Here is an 18272-nt window from a genome sequence, read left to right on the forward strand (position 1 = left end):
TTATTGTTATGTTTGCAGGAGTGGCAGTCATGGCTCACACATTGAGCTGGTCCCTGTTGTGTTTTGGTTTGCTGAGCGTCTGGGCTCAGGACTTCTATGAGGAACGGACCGGGCCAACAAGAGTCAAGACCGGAGGACAGACGGCGGGCAAACTGCAAAAACATGATGGTCAATGTGAGGCAGTGTGTTGTGTGACAGTATGCAATGCATTGTTTTTTTGTCTGACAAGTTTTTTTATTCATTTTTGCTTTTTAGCATGCATGACATGATAGAACGCATTACTGAATACACTGGCTATTTTTGGAGGATAAAAGTAATTAATATATTGTCTATTGTAGAGTTTTTGGTTTTAAAAACCCATTCATGATGAAATCAAGTTCCGCCCTACATGTTTACTCATTGAATAATCCTAATTCACTCGGAAAAATACAGTATGTCACTTAAAGGGATAGTTCACTTTGAAATAAATTTTTGATATGTTTTAGCTTACCTCAAGGGCATCCAAGATGTAGGTGTCTTTGTTTCCGCAGTAGTTTCAATTTTGATATTTTTAGGTCAAACCGTTCTTGTCTGTCAGTCATATAATGCAGGTCTATGGTCACCACCTCAAAGAGCATGCACAGAGAAGCCCAAATTAAACATGATTTAATGACTCGTAAATGTAAGTACACATTGATGGCCTAAGACACGAAACGAGCGGTTTGTGTGAGAAAACGAACAGTATTTATATCGTTTTTATCTCGTACAGTATTTATCTCGTACATTTCATTTGTGCAGAGAGTCTGGTCTCACTCCATTGACATGAGTTAACTTCCTTGAAGGCGGGTACTCTGTTGAAGTTTAAAACTATTGGATCTGCCATAACCAATCGCTGACGTTTGGTCGTGACGTATGACGACTCAAACCACTCAAACTCGCGTACAACGTCAACGTCATCGTTGTCAGCCACTCCCTCTGTTCGCTGATTGGACCGGTAAAAAATTGACCGGAGAAAACCAAAGAACACACCACAATCCCAGACGTATACTGAAGAAAAATGAAAATTGAGCGGAAGTACGTTGGAGGGCGGAGCCAGGCTAGTCAAACATCACCTTACCCAGTATACCCAGGATTAATGTTTAACTTCGGGTAAATTATGAGCAGTGTAAAACGTGAAGCAAGATAACCCAGGATTACGTTTTTACCTGGATTTTCAAATGATCCAGGGTTGATCCACTTTTTTTGATGGTCTCCCTTAAACATTCTGTTGACTATAAGTAACGTTGCACCTATGTCAAGTAACTTTCATTAGAGTATTAGTAGACTGTCTACTTAGTATCTGCTAACTCTTTATTTTCATGGTTCCCCAACAGACTTTCTACTGACTATCTTAAGTCAACTTATTCTAAGGCTAACCCCACCAATCTACTAATATTCTACTAACACTCTAATGAGAGTTGACATGTGCAATGTATAGTCAACATAATGTGTAAAAGGGACCATCATAATAAAGTGTAACAACTATTTCAAGTGTGAAAAGCCATAAACTTGTACAGTGTAAAACGATGTGGTGTAAGAATGTTATGGTTAGGTGCTAAGCAACCAACAGCCAATCACGTGCCTCAAACTTTCGTGCTTTGGACACTCACGGAAACATTGTGGGTTCAGCTTTGAGGAGAAAATGTAAAATGGTGACAGAAAACGTGACAATTAGAATGAAGACAGACTTACATGTATAGATAAAGGATAAACTAATAATACAACACATTATGAGGATGCGCAATGCTAGGGCCTTTATGTAAACATACAGCGTGTGACATTGACACCGTGAATATGTAATTAAGGATGTTAACCCAGGGTTTAGGAATGTTAAATAACAAGAAGTTAAGTATGTAACTTACATTTAAGACACATATTGTCTGTTTTTGATGAAAATCGTTCCAAACGAAGCCACATCAGAACCGTTGCGTTTCAATCCTGAAAGAATCAACGTTTCAGAACGAATTGATTTGAATGAATGATTCAATGACTCACTCATTAAGACTTCTTATGTAAATGCGAACTCATGGGTCACCGTCAGTGCATCTCATGGCGTCTAAGACACATAAAGCTAGTTTTACGCCTTAAAACATGCAATGTCATGTTAAGACATACTAGACATACTACAGCAGCATATCTAAAGACCATCTTTCTTAGAGGATGTCTGGTCGTAGTGATTTTGGAGGCCTCGGGCGTTATCCTTCACAGTTTCCTAACACAAACATGATTTATCGTTCATATCTGCACAAGACCTGGTAGGCCATGTCTTGTCACCGGTGACATGAAGACTGATGAGCTGCTGTGCTGAAAGTGAGATCAGATGACAGACTGCATTGCTTATTGAGTATAAATAGGATTATTAGAAGACTTAAGAGGATTATTGGTGTGTTTTAAAACAATATTGACAATATCTAACAATTTAGTGACACAAGGCAGCAGTGTAAGTTCTGAAATAATTATGTAACATCAAAAAAGTGTAGATGAATTTCATCCTCTGTGCAAAAAGCCAGATAGATTGCAGGGTTGAGCACTATTCAGAATTGAATTTGCCTTTTAAATTCCACTTTTTTATTTATTTTATTTTTTTACTTGTTTTGGTGTCAGTACTTTTTAATACATATTTAAAAAACTTTATGCATTATGCATATTATCATATGCACAACATCAGGTATTTCCAGAAATATATGTACATATGCATGTATGTGTGTATATATATATAGTATATACTGTATATATTTCTGGAAATACCTGATGTTTTGTATATGATAATATGCATAATGCATAAAGATTTATTTTTTGTTCTCTGAGCCTCTCCACTGTTTGAGGGTAACTTTTTTAAAGATAACTTTATAAAATACACACGCACACACAAATATATATAATTTGTGTCTGTGTGTGTATTTTATAAAGTTATCTGAAAAAATGTGTTGGATGTTTTGTTGTGCTATATGGATCAAATTTGTATGGCCAATCGCTGTGTTAATTGATGATGATATTAAACTAAGTTCTGAGAAATATGTTAAATCATATTAGGAAATACTGTAAATAGGCATAATTAGGCAACAATGATTGATGTATTAATTTATGTTTTGTCACAAAACATATATGGTGGACTTTGTTCTGCGAGTGTTGGATTTCAACTCTATTTCAACTCAGTAAATTTCTCGTTTCAATCAAAATAAAAGCAAGTCGATTCTTAAATTCAGAATTTACCCAACTGTATAATAGATGATCTAATCTTTCCGTAACACATCATCTCTTGCTGTGACGTCAGCTATCCTGGATGAGGACTGCAGTCTGGAGTTGGGCTTTCTACTGGACAGCTCTGAGACGGCCAAGGACAACCACCAGCAAGAGAAAAAGTTCACTATGGACATTATAGAAGGCCTCCAGAGCATCCGCTTGGATACAGGCCGCAAACTCAGCTGGAGAGCGGCCCTGCTTCAGTACAGCAGCCACGTCATAATCGAGCAGACCTTCAAACAGTGGAGAGGCTCGGAGAACTTCAAGAGCAGCATCGCACCGATGGCCTACATCGGCCACGGCACTTACACCACCTACGCCATCACCAACATGACCAAGATATTTGTGGAAGAATCGAGCCCACAAAGCATCAAGATTGCCCTGCTGCTAACCGATGGCTTCTTTCATCCCAGAAACCCTGATATCTTCTCTGCTATGGCTGATGCAAAGAACCAGGGCGTGAAGGTCTTCACAATCGGCATCACTCATACTGCCAATGAGCCTGCCAACACAGCAAACCTGAGACTGCTGGCAAGTACGCCAGCCTCCAAATTCCTGTATAATCTGCAGGACACGAACGTCATGGAAAAAGTCATTATTCAGATTGTAAGTATGGTGTCCCACAAGCACTCGTTCTGTCCTCGTACAGTATGTCATAGGCAGGCACACACAGAATCCCCACAGATCTGGTCAAATGCGTTCCTGCAACTTGAGTATTTGTGTGTAAGTCATTATTTTGGCTGATTTGATTATGCTTTCAGCTGCCAGTAAGAGTATACTTTGAGATTTGTTGAATACTTTTTGGCATTTTTAAATCCATTCTACAGTAAAAGTCTACATATTTACGCTCTTAAGAATTTCACTCGCTACGGCACATGTGTTGTTAGTGATGTGACAGTAAATGGATTCAGATTCAGATGGATTCAGATTCAGTTCTATGTAAAAAGTCTGCAGATTCTTTCTGGGCTTGTTCAAGGTTAAAATAAATAAAATAAGCTACAAACACTTCTACTGAGATTTCAACAGAGCTCTTTTTACATGGTTGGTTAACCATTCAGATTTCCTGATTTGATTCGATTTCAATACACAAGCTCTCATTTTGACACTGATTTTGATTTGATTCGGAATAATTTGTGCATATTTTAGTTTCACTGTCCATTGGTATATTACAAAAATATTAAATATCATACATTTTCACACAGCCATATTTAATATAGGCCTTATTACTATTAAATTCAATCACTGAAAGTGATTGTAACTTGATATTGAATGATTGGGTGTGTGACTTATATAGTTATTTGTTGTGCTGTGTTTTTGATTCACTAAAAAAAGAATCAGTTTATAAGAGTCATTTTCTTGTGAATCGGGCTTCACTAGTCGTTCGAATCAAACATCTAATTTAATTACTGTAGGGATTTGAATTTGCCCAAATGTTTCTGTTTGTTTAATATTGCTTTATCACTTGCTCTTTTATTATTATTATTATATTTCATCACTGAAAACGGCTGAATGCCACAAAAATGCATTAAAACGCTTGCATAGAGTGAACTGTTAAATAATGTCACGATTTTCGATATCGTGCCTAATTGGGAATTTTTATTTTATTTTACATCAACGATTGACGTATTTAGTGTCAGTGATATGTGCTTGTGAAATACTGTGACTATCATCCTGCTAAACTTAAACCAGCTTTACTGGTTTGCTGGTCTTCACTGGTCACCTGTTTTCCACAGGTCAGGTTGATCTGGTTGGCTAGTTTTAGAGAGGGACTTGTCAGCTGGCTGGGAGACCTGTTAAACCAGTTTAAACCAGATAATACCAGCTAACCACATCTGGCCTGTATTTGACAAGCATTTGAACGTACAGAAGAGAAAATAATTACATTCTGCTTGTTCTGCTAGTGTTTTAGGATCCCTGACACCTAACAATTAGCCTTTCTACACTTCATTTACTATAATTAGAGTAAACGCGTCCCGTTGTGGCTTTTCTATACATCTGGGACTGGGTTTATATATTCCATAAATCTTTGTTGTCATTCCTGGTGTTATACTGATAAGCATTTACGGCAGGTTTCATTTTTCTCATTTGAGCAGAAACACTTTGATATAATTCCAGTGTAAAGCAGGACTCAGCATGTTAAATGATAATGTTTCCTTTAATCTCTGGGGAGATTTATGAATGTATGGCCTGACGTTAACTGTTCATAATGTTAACCCAAATCTCACTAAATTAATCCTTGCCATATAGCAACAATTATGACTGCAGCTTTTATATACCAGTTATAGTTTGTACAGAATCAAATGTTCTTCTTGTTCCCTCTACATAGGCTCAGCTGGCAAACGATGGGGTAAGTAGATAATATTTAATATAGATCATATTTAATATAAAGCTTCACTGCCTTACTGAAACACAAACAAATACAACTTTTCCATTTACACTCTTTTCTCCATATTAAGTGTCCTCTGTCCCAGAAGTGTGTGTGTGAGAAAGGCGAGAGAGGACCCGGTGGCCCAGCGGTAAGTGTTTTCACTCTAAACTTCCTTCAACATGGGACCATATTTCCAGGAAAGCCCACGGGCACATTTTTCTCCTCTTTTTTTTATTCCTAAGAGGTACGGATTCCTTTGAGGATTGTGGGAAGAGACAGGCACGGTTCTGACATTTTGGATAACTACTTTGCTTTGTAAAAGTCAGGATAATAATCATCTTTGTCAGGACCCTTCAGCACTACCTTAGGGAAAACACGAAATAAGATTCCTAAAAAAGTGTTTTTCATGTTTAGCCTGTTGAAAGTGAAGAGAATGTAATTACATGTTATGAATGAAAACCTTGACTTTCAAACACTTAAGGGTCCAAAATGAACATTTTGCCACACCTGCCAATGATGGGTGAATATAGTCATAGTGACATTTATATTTTTTGTCCTTATAACTGCAGTTATTTAGCATTTTGGGATTTTTGTGATAAAAAACTGCACTGATCGACTGGCCAGAGACCAGAATCAGCCGATTTTTCACGTGCTCGGCCCGGACCGGTGACCAGCGGCACAGGCAATCACATCAGCTGCGCGTTCTCACTCTCTGCTCTCCGACGGCGAAGTGACAATAGTTAAATAGTGCTTGTATTGCGCATAATTGACTAATTCCCGCAGGTTTACAATTGGCGCGCACAAAAAGCCGCCTCTCAAACAGCTTGTGAGTCGCAAGTACCAAAATGAGTGGCTTACTGCGCTTAAACGATTAAATACACGCACAATGATGTCAAAATGCCTGTCTTGGTGAGTATTCAGTTAAACAGTCAGTTTTGGAACGTAAATAGTTGAGAAAGATAACGCATGTTGTGTAACTTATGTTGTACGCTTAAACTCCTAAAGTGACAGCAGCCTAATATTCCTGCTGCTCTCTGTCATGTTAAAGGGCTAGTTCACCCAAAAATGAAAATTCTGTCAGTAATTACTCACCCACATGTTGTTCCAACCCCGTAAGACCTTCGTTCATCTTCGGAACACGAATTAAGATATTTTTGATGAAATCTGAGAGCTGGATCACTCCTCCACACTAGTCCATAGGCTTCTTCAGGGATTGAACTTGCCGGCCTCGAAAAGTTATTAAAGACATCGTTAAAATAGTCCAAGTGACTACAGTGGCTCAATCTTAAGTTTATCAAGCGACGAGAATACTTTTTGTGCGCAAAAACAAACAAAAATAACGACTTTATTTCAACTATTCATTTCCTTCTCTTTGGGCCTCGAGTCAGTTAACGTAGTGTGATTCAGTAGAGCTACGTCACACGTAGGCTCACTATTGGCCGACGCTGGTCATGTGCGTGATGCGTGTGACGTACAACAACACAAGGTGTTTCTCAATGTCAAGGATACTTCCTTGGCAGGACTCGTCCTTCCAAGTCATTTCCTTCAGAGGCTAGGCGAGGCTCCTCTTAGCATTCGGAGAACACGTAAATGGAACAGGCTAGCAAGTGCACGTCATTGCGTCATTACGTCAGTGAAAAGGTCCGTTGGTCCCTGCTAAAAAAGACGAGAAAGCTATGAATAACGCTCTGAATGGTATAATATTAACGTTACATTACTTTGTACAACTTAAGTAGTTATTTATAAAAGAAATGCCGGTGACGGCTAACAATTGTTAAAATGACAGGTCCGGTTCAGTTAGCCATCAATAATAACGTATTAAATTAGTATATATGTGTATAATTTGTAATATCAATACGGTAATAATTTGTACTGGCATTTAAACGTTAAACTTTACTTACATGACGGTTATAACAAATGTATGGTAACGTAAATATTTACATTTGAAAGCACATTGCCCCGTTATTGCTCCGACTCCGCTAACGTCCGACATTGTGTATTTTTTTAACAAGATAGCAAAGCTACGCGCATAGGATTGTGGGCGATTTGAGAGCGCGAAGAGTGCGAAGTCTACACATATGCATCCTTTCCTGTGTATGGGATATTTTCCGAACGAAGGACTCAGTCCTTGGTTGAAATCCTCGACATTGGAACAGTCCTTCGACGGATGTCGATGACGTAGCATCCTCACAATTCCGGCTTCCGAGGATCCTTCCTTGACATTGAGAAACGGCTAGAAAGCTTACGCTATTACACTAGTGAACTGACTCGAGGCCCACAGAGAAGGAAATGAATAGTTGAAATAAAGTCGTTATTTTTGTTTTTTTTGCGCACAAAAAGTATTCTCGTCGCTTGATAAACTTAAGATTGAGCCACTGTAGTCACTTGGACTATTTAAACGATATCTTTAATAACTTTTCGAGGCCGGCAAGTTCAATCCCTGAAGAAGCCTATGGACTAGTATGGAGGAGTGATCCAGCTCTCAGATTTCATCAAAAATATCTTAATTCGTGTTCCGAAGATGAACGAAGGTCTTACGGGGTTGGAACAACATGAGGGCGAGTAAATACTGACAGAATTTTCATTTTTGGGTGAACTAGCCCTTTAATCAAAGAACAAAAGACAAAGAAAATCACTCTTTGCTCTTGACTGAATAACTTTTGTAACGTGTAAGCATTAATCTGTATTTCATTTTTTACAATGAAGACTATACAGTGTTGTTTTACATTTGATTACTTTAATTTCTGTAGTATTTTTTCTTTCCTGAATACTGACCTTCTGTTAGATCCACCTGAAAAACTTAAAGCCGTGTTTATGTCATATCTCTCTTTATATATTGCAATTATTTGTGCTGTTGTTTGCAATTTGTTTATTTGTTCTTATTCTATTACTGACAAGAAATTTGCAATAGGTGCCTCTCTTGTCAAAGTTACAGAGTTTGATACAGTTCAAGTGATTCTGGTCAAAATAAAATAGATGCACTGAACAAGTTCAGATTGATTTTTTTTTGTGCTCTTTTAACACGGCTTAAACTGTAGTAGTGTAGAAGGACGCCTAACCATCATTATCCAGGTGCTTTTTCCTCTCAGGGATTCCACACATTCTCATGGATATAAATGACAGGCCTCAGTAATTGCTCTGATTAGTTTGAGCAGTTGATCAGGTCAAACTCAAACTCCAGACTGTCCTTCATTCATAGAACTGAGAAGTTCAATTCAATTTAATGAATCGTTTCAATTGAACAATTCATCTAAATGGTTCAGAAAGCAATTCACTAGACATGATATTTTACACCCGTTTTTTTAATTGAAACAACACTGCCATAAATTGCTAATAGGAGATTTTGTCAGATTTGGTAAACTTTTGGCAACAATTATAAACAGATACTTGCTAGACTAAACATAAACAAGTGTTGTTGTTGTCAACTAAAACTATTTAAAAAAAATGTTTTTATTAATTGAAATAAAGCTGAAATATATGGAAGCTTGTTTCCGCCACAGAATGAAAAATAAAAAAGGTAATTGCGACTTTTTATCTCACAATTCTTTTTTTCTCACAATTGCGAGTTAACATCTCGCAATTCTGACTTTATTTCTCAGAATTGCGTGTCATAAAGTCAGAATTGTGAGATATAAAGTCAGAATTGATTGATATAAAGTCGCAATTGCAGGTTATAAAGTCAGAATTGATTGATATAAAGTCAGAATTGCGAGATATTAAGTCAGAATTGCATGAAATAAAGTCGCAAGTGCGGTATAAAGTCAGAATTGCGAGATATAAAGTCAGAATTGCTAGATATAAAGTCAGAATTGCGTGTTATAAAGTCAGAATTGTGAGATATAAAGTCAGAATTGATTGATATAAAGTCGCAATTGCGTGTTATAAAGTCAGAATTGCGAGATATAAAGTCAGAATTGATTGATATAAAGTCGAAATTGCGTGTTGTAAAGTCAGAATTGTGAGATATAAACTATTCTGAGGGGGAAAAAGTTCGTCTTTTTTTTCCTTAGAATTGGCCGGATAATTCGCAATTGCGAGTTTATATCTCACAAATATGAGAAAAGATGTCAGAATCTCAAGATATAAACTCGCAATTATGTGTTATAAAGTCAGAATTGCGAAATGTAAACTCGCAATTGTGAGAAAAAAAAGACAGAATTGTGCGATAAAAAGTCTCAATTCTGTCCTTATATCTCGCATTTGCGACTTTATTTCTCACAATTCTGACTTCATATCTCGCAATTGTGAGATAAAAAGTCGCAATTTTTTTTTATTTTTTTTTATTCAGTGGCGGAAACAAGCTTCCATAGAAATATGACATATAAATATTAGATGAAAATTTTAACTAAAACTGAAATAAAAAAAGCTAAACAAAGATACAAAAAGAAAAACATTCAAAGAATGACAAAATTTTTAAAACAAAAACAATGACAAATGCACATAAAAAGTCATTAAAACTTAAAATGAAAACTGAAAATATAAAAATAAAAGCTAACTCAAAATATGAATAAATACCATCATATTATATAAATAATAAAATAACAATAGCTATTATTCCATCCAAAGCTGCGAATTTAACTTATGCGGAAAATTGGAATACCAAATAAAACATTTGTGAATAAAGCACCGTTTCATTCCATTCCTGGAAAATTCGCACAAAATATCTGTAATAAAAATGGAAGGGGAAGCCACTGTGGCTCTTTTTCCCTACATCATAAACGCAATAAACTCTGTCAGGCTCTCTTGCGTTCAAATGCTGGTGTTTGGGAATGCAATCATGTGAGACACTTCTGGAAGGGAATTAAACCAAATTATTTTGATTTCAGACTTTGGCTCAGGCATTTCAGAATTATCAAACCAACATTTAAAATGCTATGCAACCAAGGGATTTATTAAGTAAATGTGTTTCCATTGTAGTTTATGTGCCTGCTTTCTTATTAGATACAAATATGTATCCACCTCAACTGAACGCATAACTTTTTTATGCAATTTTTTTTAGAATTTATGTGCATCTTGGTGTTTACATCCAGTTTATTTATGCGATATTCGAAAATGCGGATAAAAATAGCTGGATGGAAACAGCTACTGACATAAAAAAAAACATTTTTTAAGGCTGTTCCACTAAGCATCAGACACTTTTTCACTGGAATAGAACTAAAACAGCTGCTCACTTTCTCCCGTTTCCCCGGCAGGGAAAGAAGGGTCGCCCAGGAGAGGACGGGACCCCTGGGGCTAAAGGTCATAAGGTCAGCATTTCTATCATTCTCTCTGGCGTATCCTGCTTTTGTTGATGTACATGGGAAATGTGATGAGGAGGCTGATAGCTATTTATATAGTTGTGTATTTGTCTCTTAATATTTCTATTGAGATTTCATATGCACATTTTGTCAGATTCAGCAGTACAAGAATCAAGAATGACAGGTCTATTCAGTAACTCTTTCTAAAAAACACTTGTGCTCTTGTTAGGGTGATCCTGGTTTGAGTGGACTTCCTGGTCGTGAGGGTACAGAGGTGAGTGGCTAATGCTGGGACAAACTATCTGCAAAATCACTACTCAAAAGTATTGTGCTACATGATCGAAAACCTACAGTATTTGGGTAAAATAGCAAGTACATAAAAAAAATATCTAAACTTCTGTCTGGTGGTGTGATCATCAAAAAAAAAAAAAAGTTACCACATTTTTAATTATCAAACATTATTATTAAATACACTATATCCTAATTATTCAACGAAAAAGCGTTTAAAAAGGTTAAAATATTTTATACAAATATATATTTTGAATTATTTAAAAAAGGTGAACTAATTATCATGTAAAAAAAAAAAAAAGAAGGTAAAAATATTTTCAATAGTCACTTATTGACCATGAGGGTTACACTTAGGGGTCCGCTGTGATGTCATTTCCTGTTTTTTGTTTTCTTGTCATGTGACAGCTAAATGGTTTCCTTTATTTTTTATTGCATCAGGCTGACTTTTATTTGGTAGACAGTTTTTTTTTATATTTAAAAAAAAACTGCTTCACTGTAACATTAATAAAATATTATTTCAAACTACTTTTTTCAAGATTGTTTGATTACAATATCCAGACTTTGACACAAAGTGATATTTTTACTTTAAGACAAAAAAAAAAAAATCATTAAAATACATTTCAAATGTCACAAATTGAAAAATTTAGTCAAGCCATTCTAAGTATGAATTGCATTTTTATAATGATTTTAAATGACTTAATATATCCAGACAATATATGACATCGCCAATCAATGTGCAAGATATGAATAAATAGGGTATTTAAAAGAAAAAATACATATAAATATCTTCCTGTTTTGCTCACAGGGGAAACCAGGCTACAAAGGAGAGCAGGTACTGAATCCCTGCACTAAATCATAATTCATTTCTGTGAAAGCGCACAATCATGTGAGATTGTCATGACTCTGATCCTCTCTTGACTGTGTACAGGGTGAAAGAGGAGAATGTGGAACCCCAGGAATCAAAGGAGACCGGGTACATAAACCTTCAGACGTTACAGCATTCTGCACGCTCCTTGAATATGTGATGAACACAATAATACAGTATATGTTTTAAATGCTTAATTAGTATATATTGTACCATCTGATAGGGTCCTGAAGGTCCAGTTGGCACACAGGGGTCCAGAGGTCTGCAGGTATGCGATTATACATTTATTTAAGATTTATGTCAAACAAGAAATGTCACACCTGTCTGTATATTCACATGTATATGTATGTCAAAAATGTACAGTTTACAGTTGTTTTCTTTTAAAGCCATTTCAAAGTTTAAGGCCTTTGACTTTTAAAATGTTGTCTCAGCTAACAGGGATTGTTCTCAGAACTCCCCAAACGTTCTGGCAAGGTTCTCTCAAAGTTACGAGCAAACGTCGTTTCAGTAACATTAGTAGAACTTTCGTTCAATGTTATCTGGTCTTTAATATTGTTCTCAAAACGTCAGCAGAAAAACATTTATACTGTACATCACTAATAGAACGCTTTATCTGAAACATTATCTATGTTTTAAATGTTGCTTGTTTCAGAATGTTAAGAGAACATTCAAAAGTAACGTTCCCATAATGGGTTGTAGAATGATAAAATGGAATGTTCCCCAAAAATGAAAATTCTATCATTAATTACTCAACCTCATGTCGTTCCAAACCCGTAAGAATTCCATTCATCTTCGAAACACAAATGAAGATATTTTTGATGAAATCGGAGAGATTTCTGTCGCTCCATTGACTTTGACGCATCAAAATGTTCATAAAGAGATTGTAAAACTAATCCATATGAGTTGAGCGGTTTAGTCAAAATTTTCTGAAGAGACTATCGCTTTATATGATGAACAGATTTAATTAGGCTTTTATTCACATAAACATTCATCAACTCACACATCAGTCGGGGGAAAGGGAAGCTAAAGCCTATATATTCGCTTGACGTGCGAGAACCAGATGGTTCATTCTCGTGCATCAAGCAGGTTCGGGTTGAGCTTCTGTTTATGTTTGCTGATCAATGTTTATGTGAATAAAAGCCTAAATTAAATCTGTTCATCATATAAAGTGATCGAGTCTCGTCATAAAATTTGGACTAAACCGCTCAATTCATATGGATTAGTTTTACGATCTCTTTATGAACTTTTTGAAGCGTCAAAGTGGTAGTTGTGTAGCTGTCAATGGAGGGACAGAAAGCTCTCAGATTTCATCAGAAATATCTTCATTTGTGTTCTGAAGATGAACGAGAGTCTTACGGGTTTGGAACGATGTGAGTAATTAATGACAGAATTTTCATTTTTGGATGAACTATCCACCTTATTCCTGACGACCTTACTGCGTTTTGAATTATGGGTGGCACTTCCGGTTTGGGGAACTTCCATTCAAAAAGGCTGAAACGAATAATTTCAAATCGGTTGCCCTACAAATAAAGTTGATCCGTCAGTTTGACTGGATGAGCTGTCAATTTTCCTTCATGATTTATTTTCAGACATCATGAGAATAACGTTATACTTGGTATTTTAACGTGACATGTTATAACAAGAATATCTATGGCAAGAGCTCTTTTCAGTCGCTGCTTTCTTTTCCTCATGATGATTTTTATTTTTTCCTTTGCAATCCGCTGTAAAAGTATGAAAAAGTACAACATATACGGCACATTTGTGGTCTGTTCTCCCGAATTAAATTTAAGATAATAATTCACTGGAATGCAAGAAGAATCTCTCGTTATTCTCCTCAAATCCCCACGTTTCATTCCAGGTTTGTTTTCACAGGTAAATGCAATTTATAATCTGTCAAAATGACGGAAATCACTTTGATATAGTGTCACGTAATGCTGAAGTTAATGAGCATTTTTGATTAAGGCTTGTTATACAATAGGTATATTTGCCTACTACAGTGATATTTAACCAAAGACTCGCGCGTTTGGGGCTATTTTTGGTCTGTTGACCTTGTTGATTCTTTTAAACTTTTAAATTTCATTTTAATGTTCGATGGTTGAAGGGTGAGTCGATTAATGTCATCTCATTGTGACACTTTTTTAACGTATTGCGTTCATAGAGCGAGCCTTTCACTGATTGTTTACAGCTTAACGGAAGTTACACCCATAATTCGCGCAAAGCGTCATGGGGCGTAGGAATAAGGTGGATAACCCTTTAACGTTTCCATAACGAAAAAACGGACATTTGAACGTTCTGAGATCTTTCAGAAATAATGTTTTTGGAACTTAATGGGAACGTCAGCACTTTTGTTAGCTGAGGTAGCACCATAGACAGTGGGGTAGCACTATGGTTGATTGACAGGTGAGTACACTGTAAAAAGTAATACCTAGATCTAACTTATAAAAAGTGAGGCAAGTGGCTGCATTGGATGTTTTATGTTGATTCAACTTGTAGCCTTTTTTAAGTATATTGAACACTTTAACATTACTTTATACAAACGCAACAAAATCAAGTTGAGTTAACTAATAGTACTAGTATTACTCAGTTAGATAAACCTACTTTTATTGGTACAGGTAACTTATTTATGAGTTGCTACAAGTAACCTGTACTCATTTTAATTAGGTTTTATGAACTTTGTTTTCTTAGTAAAATTAACTTAATCATATGTGAATAAACATTTTAATATATTTTTTTAATTGTCAATAACAATTACAAATTCAATTGAAGAAGAAAAAGATGAGAAGATAGATTGAAAACAATATATAATTTATTCAATGTCAACCAGTGTCACTTTTAACAGTGACTACAAAACAGCAAATAAATGTGGCCGCACATGTACACTCTAATATAAAACAAACACTGTAGAAGTGTATTTTCAACCTGTTCTGAACAGTACAGTGAAATATCCAAACTGCCCAATCTGAAATGTTTGGATCAAGGTAAATGTGAGCCATAACATCACATTGTATCACACTGGAACTGCAATGTCAAAAATGACATGATGATGGTTTAGGACGCACAGGGTCCAATCCTACAAAAAGCCTCTGATATATCTCAAGTATACAGCAGTTTTGAGGGATACTTGAGGTCGAGAGCATAGGTAAGTTCAAACAGGAGGCAGCATGCTTTCGACAGGTTTGGCACACCTCTGACCACGGGCTGTCCTTATATGATAATCCCAATCGTGTCGGGGTGATGGCACATGTAAATTTTCACTGGGCAACTGCCAAGCTCAGCGTGCACCTCTGTTTCAGCCCGACTCTATTGGTGGAGACAAAAAAGAAACAAGAGTTTGGTCAGACAAATAGGAAATGAGATGAATATTAGCAGACAGGTAGAAGAGATAAGACACAAAGTCCAAATTGTACTTTTGTTGCTAAAGGTGGTGGATACAAGATGGACACTGTGACTAGAACATGTGACCAGAGTGAAGTCTACCATGACAATGCCATAGAGTGTGGGTACTAAAATATCATGATCTACTCTAGCATGAGTGTTGTATTTTTCTGGTTCAAAGGATGCATTACAATAAAACAAATGCAATTGTCCTTGCCTGTACCTGATTGGTCATCACATTACTGTTAATTAAGCTACAGAGTTTAAATATCTTTCAAGAGCAAACGTAATCACCCCATATCATCACAATATTAATAAACCCACTAAGCAAAATTATGTTCAAAAGACATCTTTTCAACGTCTTTGTCACAAAGACGTACATTGAAAAGACGTCCACTGAGGAGCCAGAATGAAAGTTTTTACGACTTTTTTTAGGTGTTCTGTAATGAACGTTCACGGAAGCTCCTTTCAAGGTTGAAAACTAGTTCAGATGTGGACAATGTGGACAATTTTCAACATCATTTAAGGTCTCATTTGGACAATTTATACTTATTCTAGACCAAATAAACACTCTCAGGATATATTAAATTAAAACTCACATTTATTTCAATGTAATTTCCATGTGTAATTGCAAAGCAATTAACAGACAGTGAAGTTTCTTTTCATGATTTTTGGACAAACACGCACTGACATCTTTAGACAGTTTAGCATCTGTAATTTATACATATTTGGATCGTGAGAGAAATCAGATTCGAACCAGGGACCTTAAGCTGCCTGCCCTAAGTAGACAGTAATGATTTCATGATTTTTGGACAAACACACAGTCTACTTAGGGCAGGCAGCTTAAGGTCCCTGGTTCGAATCTGATTTCTCTCACGATCCAAATATGTATAAATTACAGATGCTAAACTGTCTAAAGGTGTCAGTGTGTGTTTGTCCAAAAATCATGAAATCATTACTCTGTTTGTGAGTTGCTTTGCAATTAGAAATTACGTTGAAATAAACATGAGTTTTAATTTAATGCATCCTGAAAGTGTTTATTTGGTCCAGAAACAGTTTAAATTGTCTAAATGAGACATTAAATTACATAAAATATGTCCACATCTGAACTAGTTTTTAACCTTGTATGGAGGTTCCCTGAACGTCTATTGGACTTACAGAACACGTATAATCTGATCAAATTGTAATTGAATCTATTCTGAAGTTTGTCTTACCTGGATGTGAAGCTCGAAGACCCAAGGTAATAAAAGTGCTTGGGTATCTAAAGACCGGGAAAATGTTAGATGTTAGAAATAAGGTTAAAAAATCAGTTGTAAATGTAACTTCTTTAAGTAATAGATTAGAAATAGTTTAAAAATCTAGACCAAAAATCTGTCATTAATTGACTATGCAGCATTAAAATAACGTGGATCAAATCTCTAAAATCAGACAGACTACTAAACATACATCTCTACAGTCTAATCTGTGCATCTGCTTTAGTAATGCAAAAGTATAACATAATCTCTGAGTCCTGTCAGACACACAACATACAAAACAAAGTGTTGTCCTTAAAACATCACATCTTACTTTCCCTTATTTGCCCGCACAACTATTGCCTGAAGGCTCGAAATTGCGACCGTTTCGATCGCATATGATCCCGAAATTTAATCTGTGCAATCTAACAATATAACTGAGGGCATTTGTGCAAATAATTATTACATACGTAACTTGTATGTGTTTTTAAACGCTGCTGTTGTCTGCCGATCGACCACACTGTGCAGCCATCTTAGCTTACCATGTGTGCAGGATAGCTAGCTATACAATTTGCAAACCTAACCTCAGCTCCCTAGTGGAGTAAGCGATTTTGCGTGACTTTAGTTTACATCACCAGTCATTCGGCTAAATTTGCTCAACTTACCGTGTTAATCAGACCCTGAAATTCAGATCCGCTGCAGCGACCAAACAGTTGAAGTGCCGAGGAAGATATTGCATCTGCCTGGAGTCCCCGCCAGTGAAAAAGGGATAATGCCAACTTATAAAATTTAAAATATTTACGTTTGATGAACACACCTGTCACATCGACAGCTGCTCAAATAAATTGTGCATTGTCAACTCACTTTTATAACATTTATTGTACACAAAAACCACATACAAATAACTACCCAAATAAATTGCATGGGTTTTATTTAAAATATATTGTTATATAAAAACTGATATATTTTAAGTAAAGTGGAAGTATTTTGATACTTTTTTTGTATAAAACCAATAAAATAAACTAGATTACAAATATTTAAAATATATAAAACCTACTTTGTGGGTGTAGCACTTTTTACAGTGTAGGCGGTCCTTCGCTGCTGACTAAATATGCAAATGTGGTTTGAGTGATCAACAACAGAACGTTTGGAAGCCTGTTTGCACCTGTATTTAACATTGATCACCTGAGACATTCCTTTATTTCAAACTAAAAACTTGCCATTCATTTTTTTCAAACTAAATCTGAGAGCTTATTTCAGAGAAGGTAAATGTTCAAACACATCTTGAATTTCACGCAACATATGATTAAAATATCAAAACTTGTATTTTACTGCACTGTAAAGCAGCATAATGCTTAGGTGTCTACAGATAATGCTACACATTCCTAGAGACATCACACAAATGTTCATGCCACTGTTTCATGTTTGCCCTGCAGGGTTTACCAGGACCACAGGGGGACATCGGACCAGAGGGCTCACAGGGAAAGAAGGTCTGTGCCTTATAATCACAAACCATTATCCTGAAAAATTCAGCTCATCATGTTTACCATGCACACCTGGAAAAGTTTCCCTGTTCGGCTTGTTAGAGTGCATGAGAAAACACAGTCGTTGAAGGCTTGTTTGTCTGCTACATCCATTAGGTACAA

General features: G+C 36.1%; 1 protein-coding gene across 1 annotated transcript in view; it reads left to right on the plus strand.

The window, feature by feature from the left end:
• The window catches only part of col28a2a (collagen, type XXVIII, alpha 2a), a 41193-nt gene continuing 22921 nt past the window's right edge, over positions 1-18272 (plus strand). The window contains exons 1-10 of the mRNA XM_056271471.1: positions 1-174; positions 3293-3867; positions 5588-5608; positions 5718-5777; positions 10822-10875; positions 11096-11140; positions 11960-11986; positions 12083-12127; positions 12243-12287; positions 18063-18116. Coding sequence (XP_056127446.1) covers positions 9-174; positions 3293-3867; positions 5588-5608; positions 5718-5777; positions 10822-10875; positions 11096-11140; positions 11960-11986; positions 12083-12127; positions 12243-12287; positions 18063-18116 — 1092 coding nt within the window. The 5' untranslated portion in view covers positions 1-8. The remainder of the gene's footprint in view (positions 175-3292; positions 3868-5587; positions 5609-5717; positions 5778-10821; positions 10876-11095; positions 11141-11959; positions 11987-12082; positions 12128-12242; positions 12288-18062; positions 18117-18272) is intronic.

The sequence above is a fragment of the Rhinichthys klamathensis genome, unplaced genomic scaffold, assembly GCF_029890125.1.
Source record: "Rhinichthys klamathensis goyatoka isolate OS25496 unplaced genomic scaffold, OSU_Roscu_1.1 h1tg000320l_1, whole genome shotgun sequence".
In the NCBI taxonomy this organism is placed as follows: domain Eukaryota; kingdom Metazoa; phylum Chordata; class Actinopteri; order Cypriniformes; family Leuciscidae; genus Rhinichthys; species Rhinichthys klamathensis.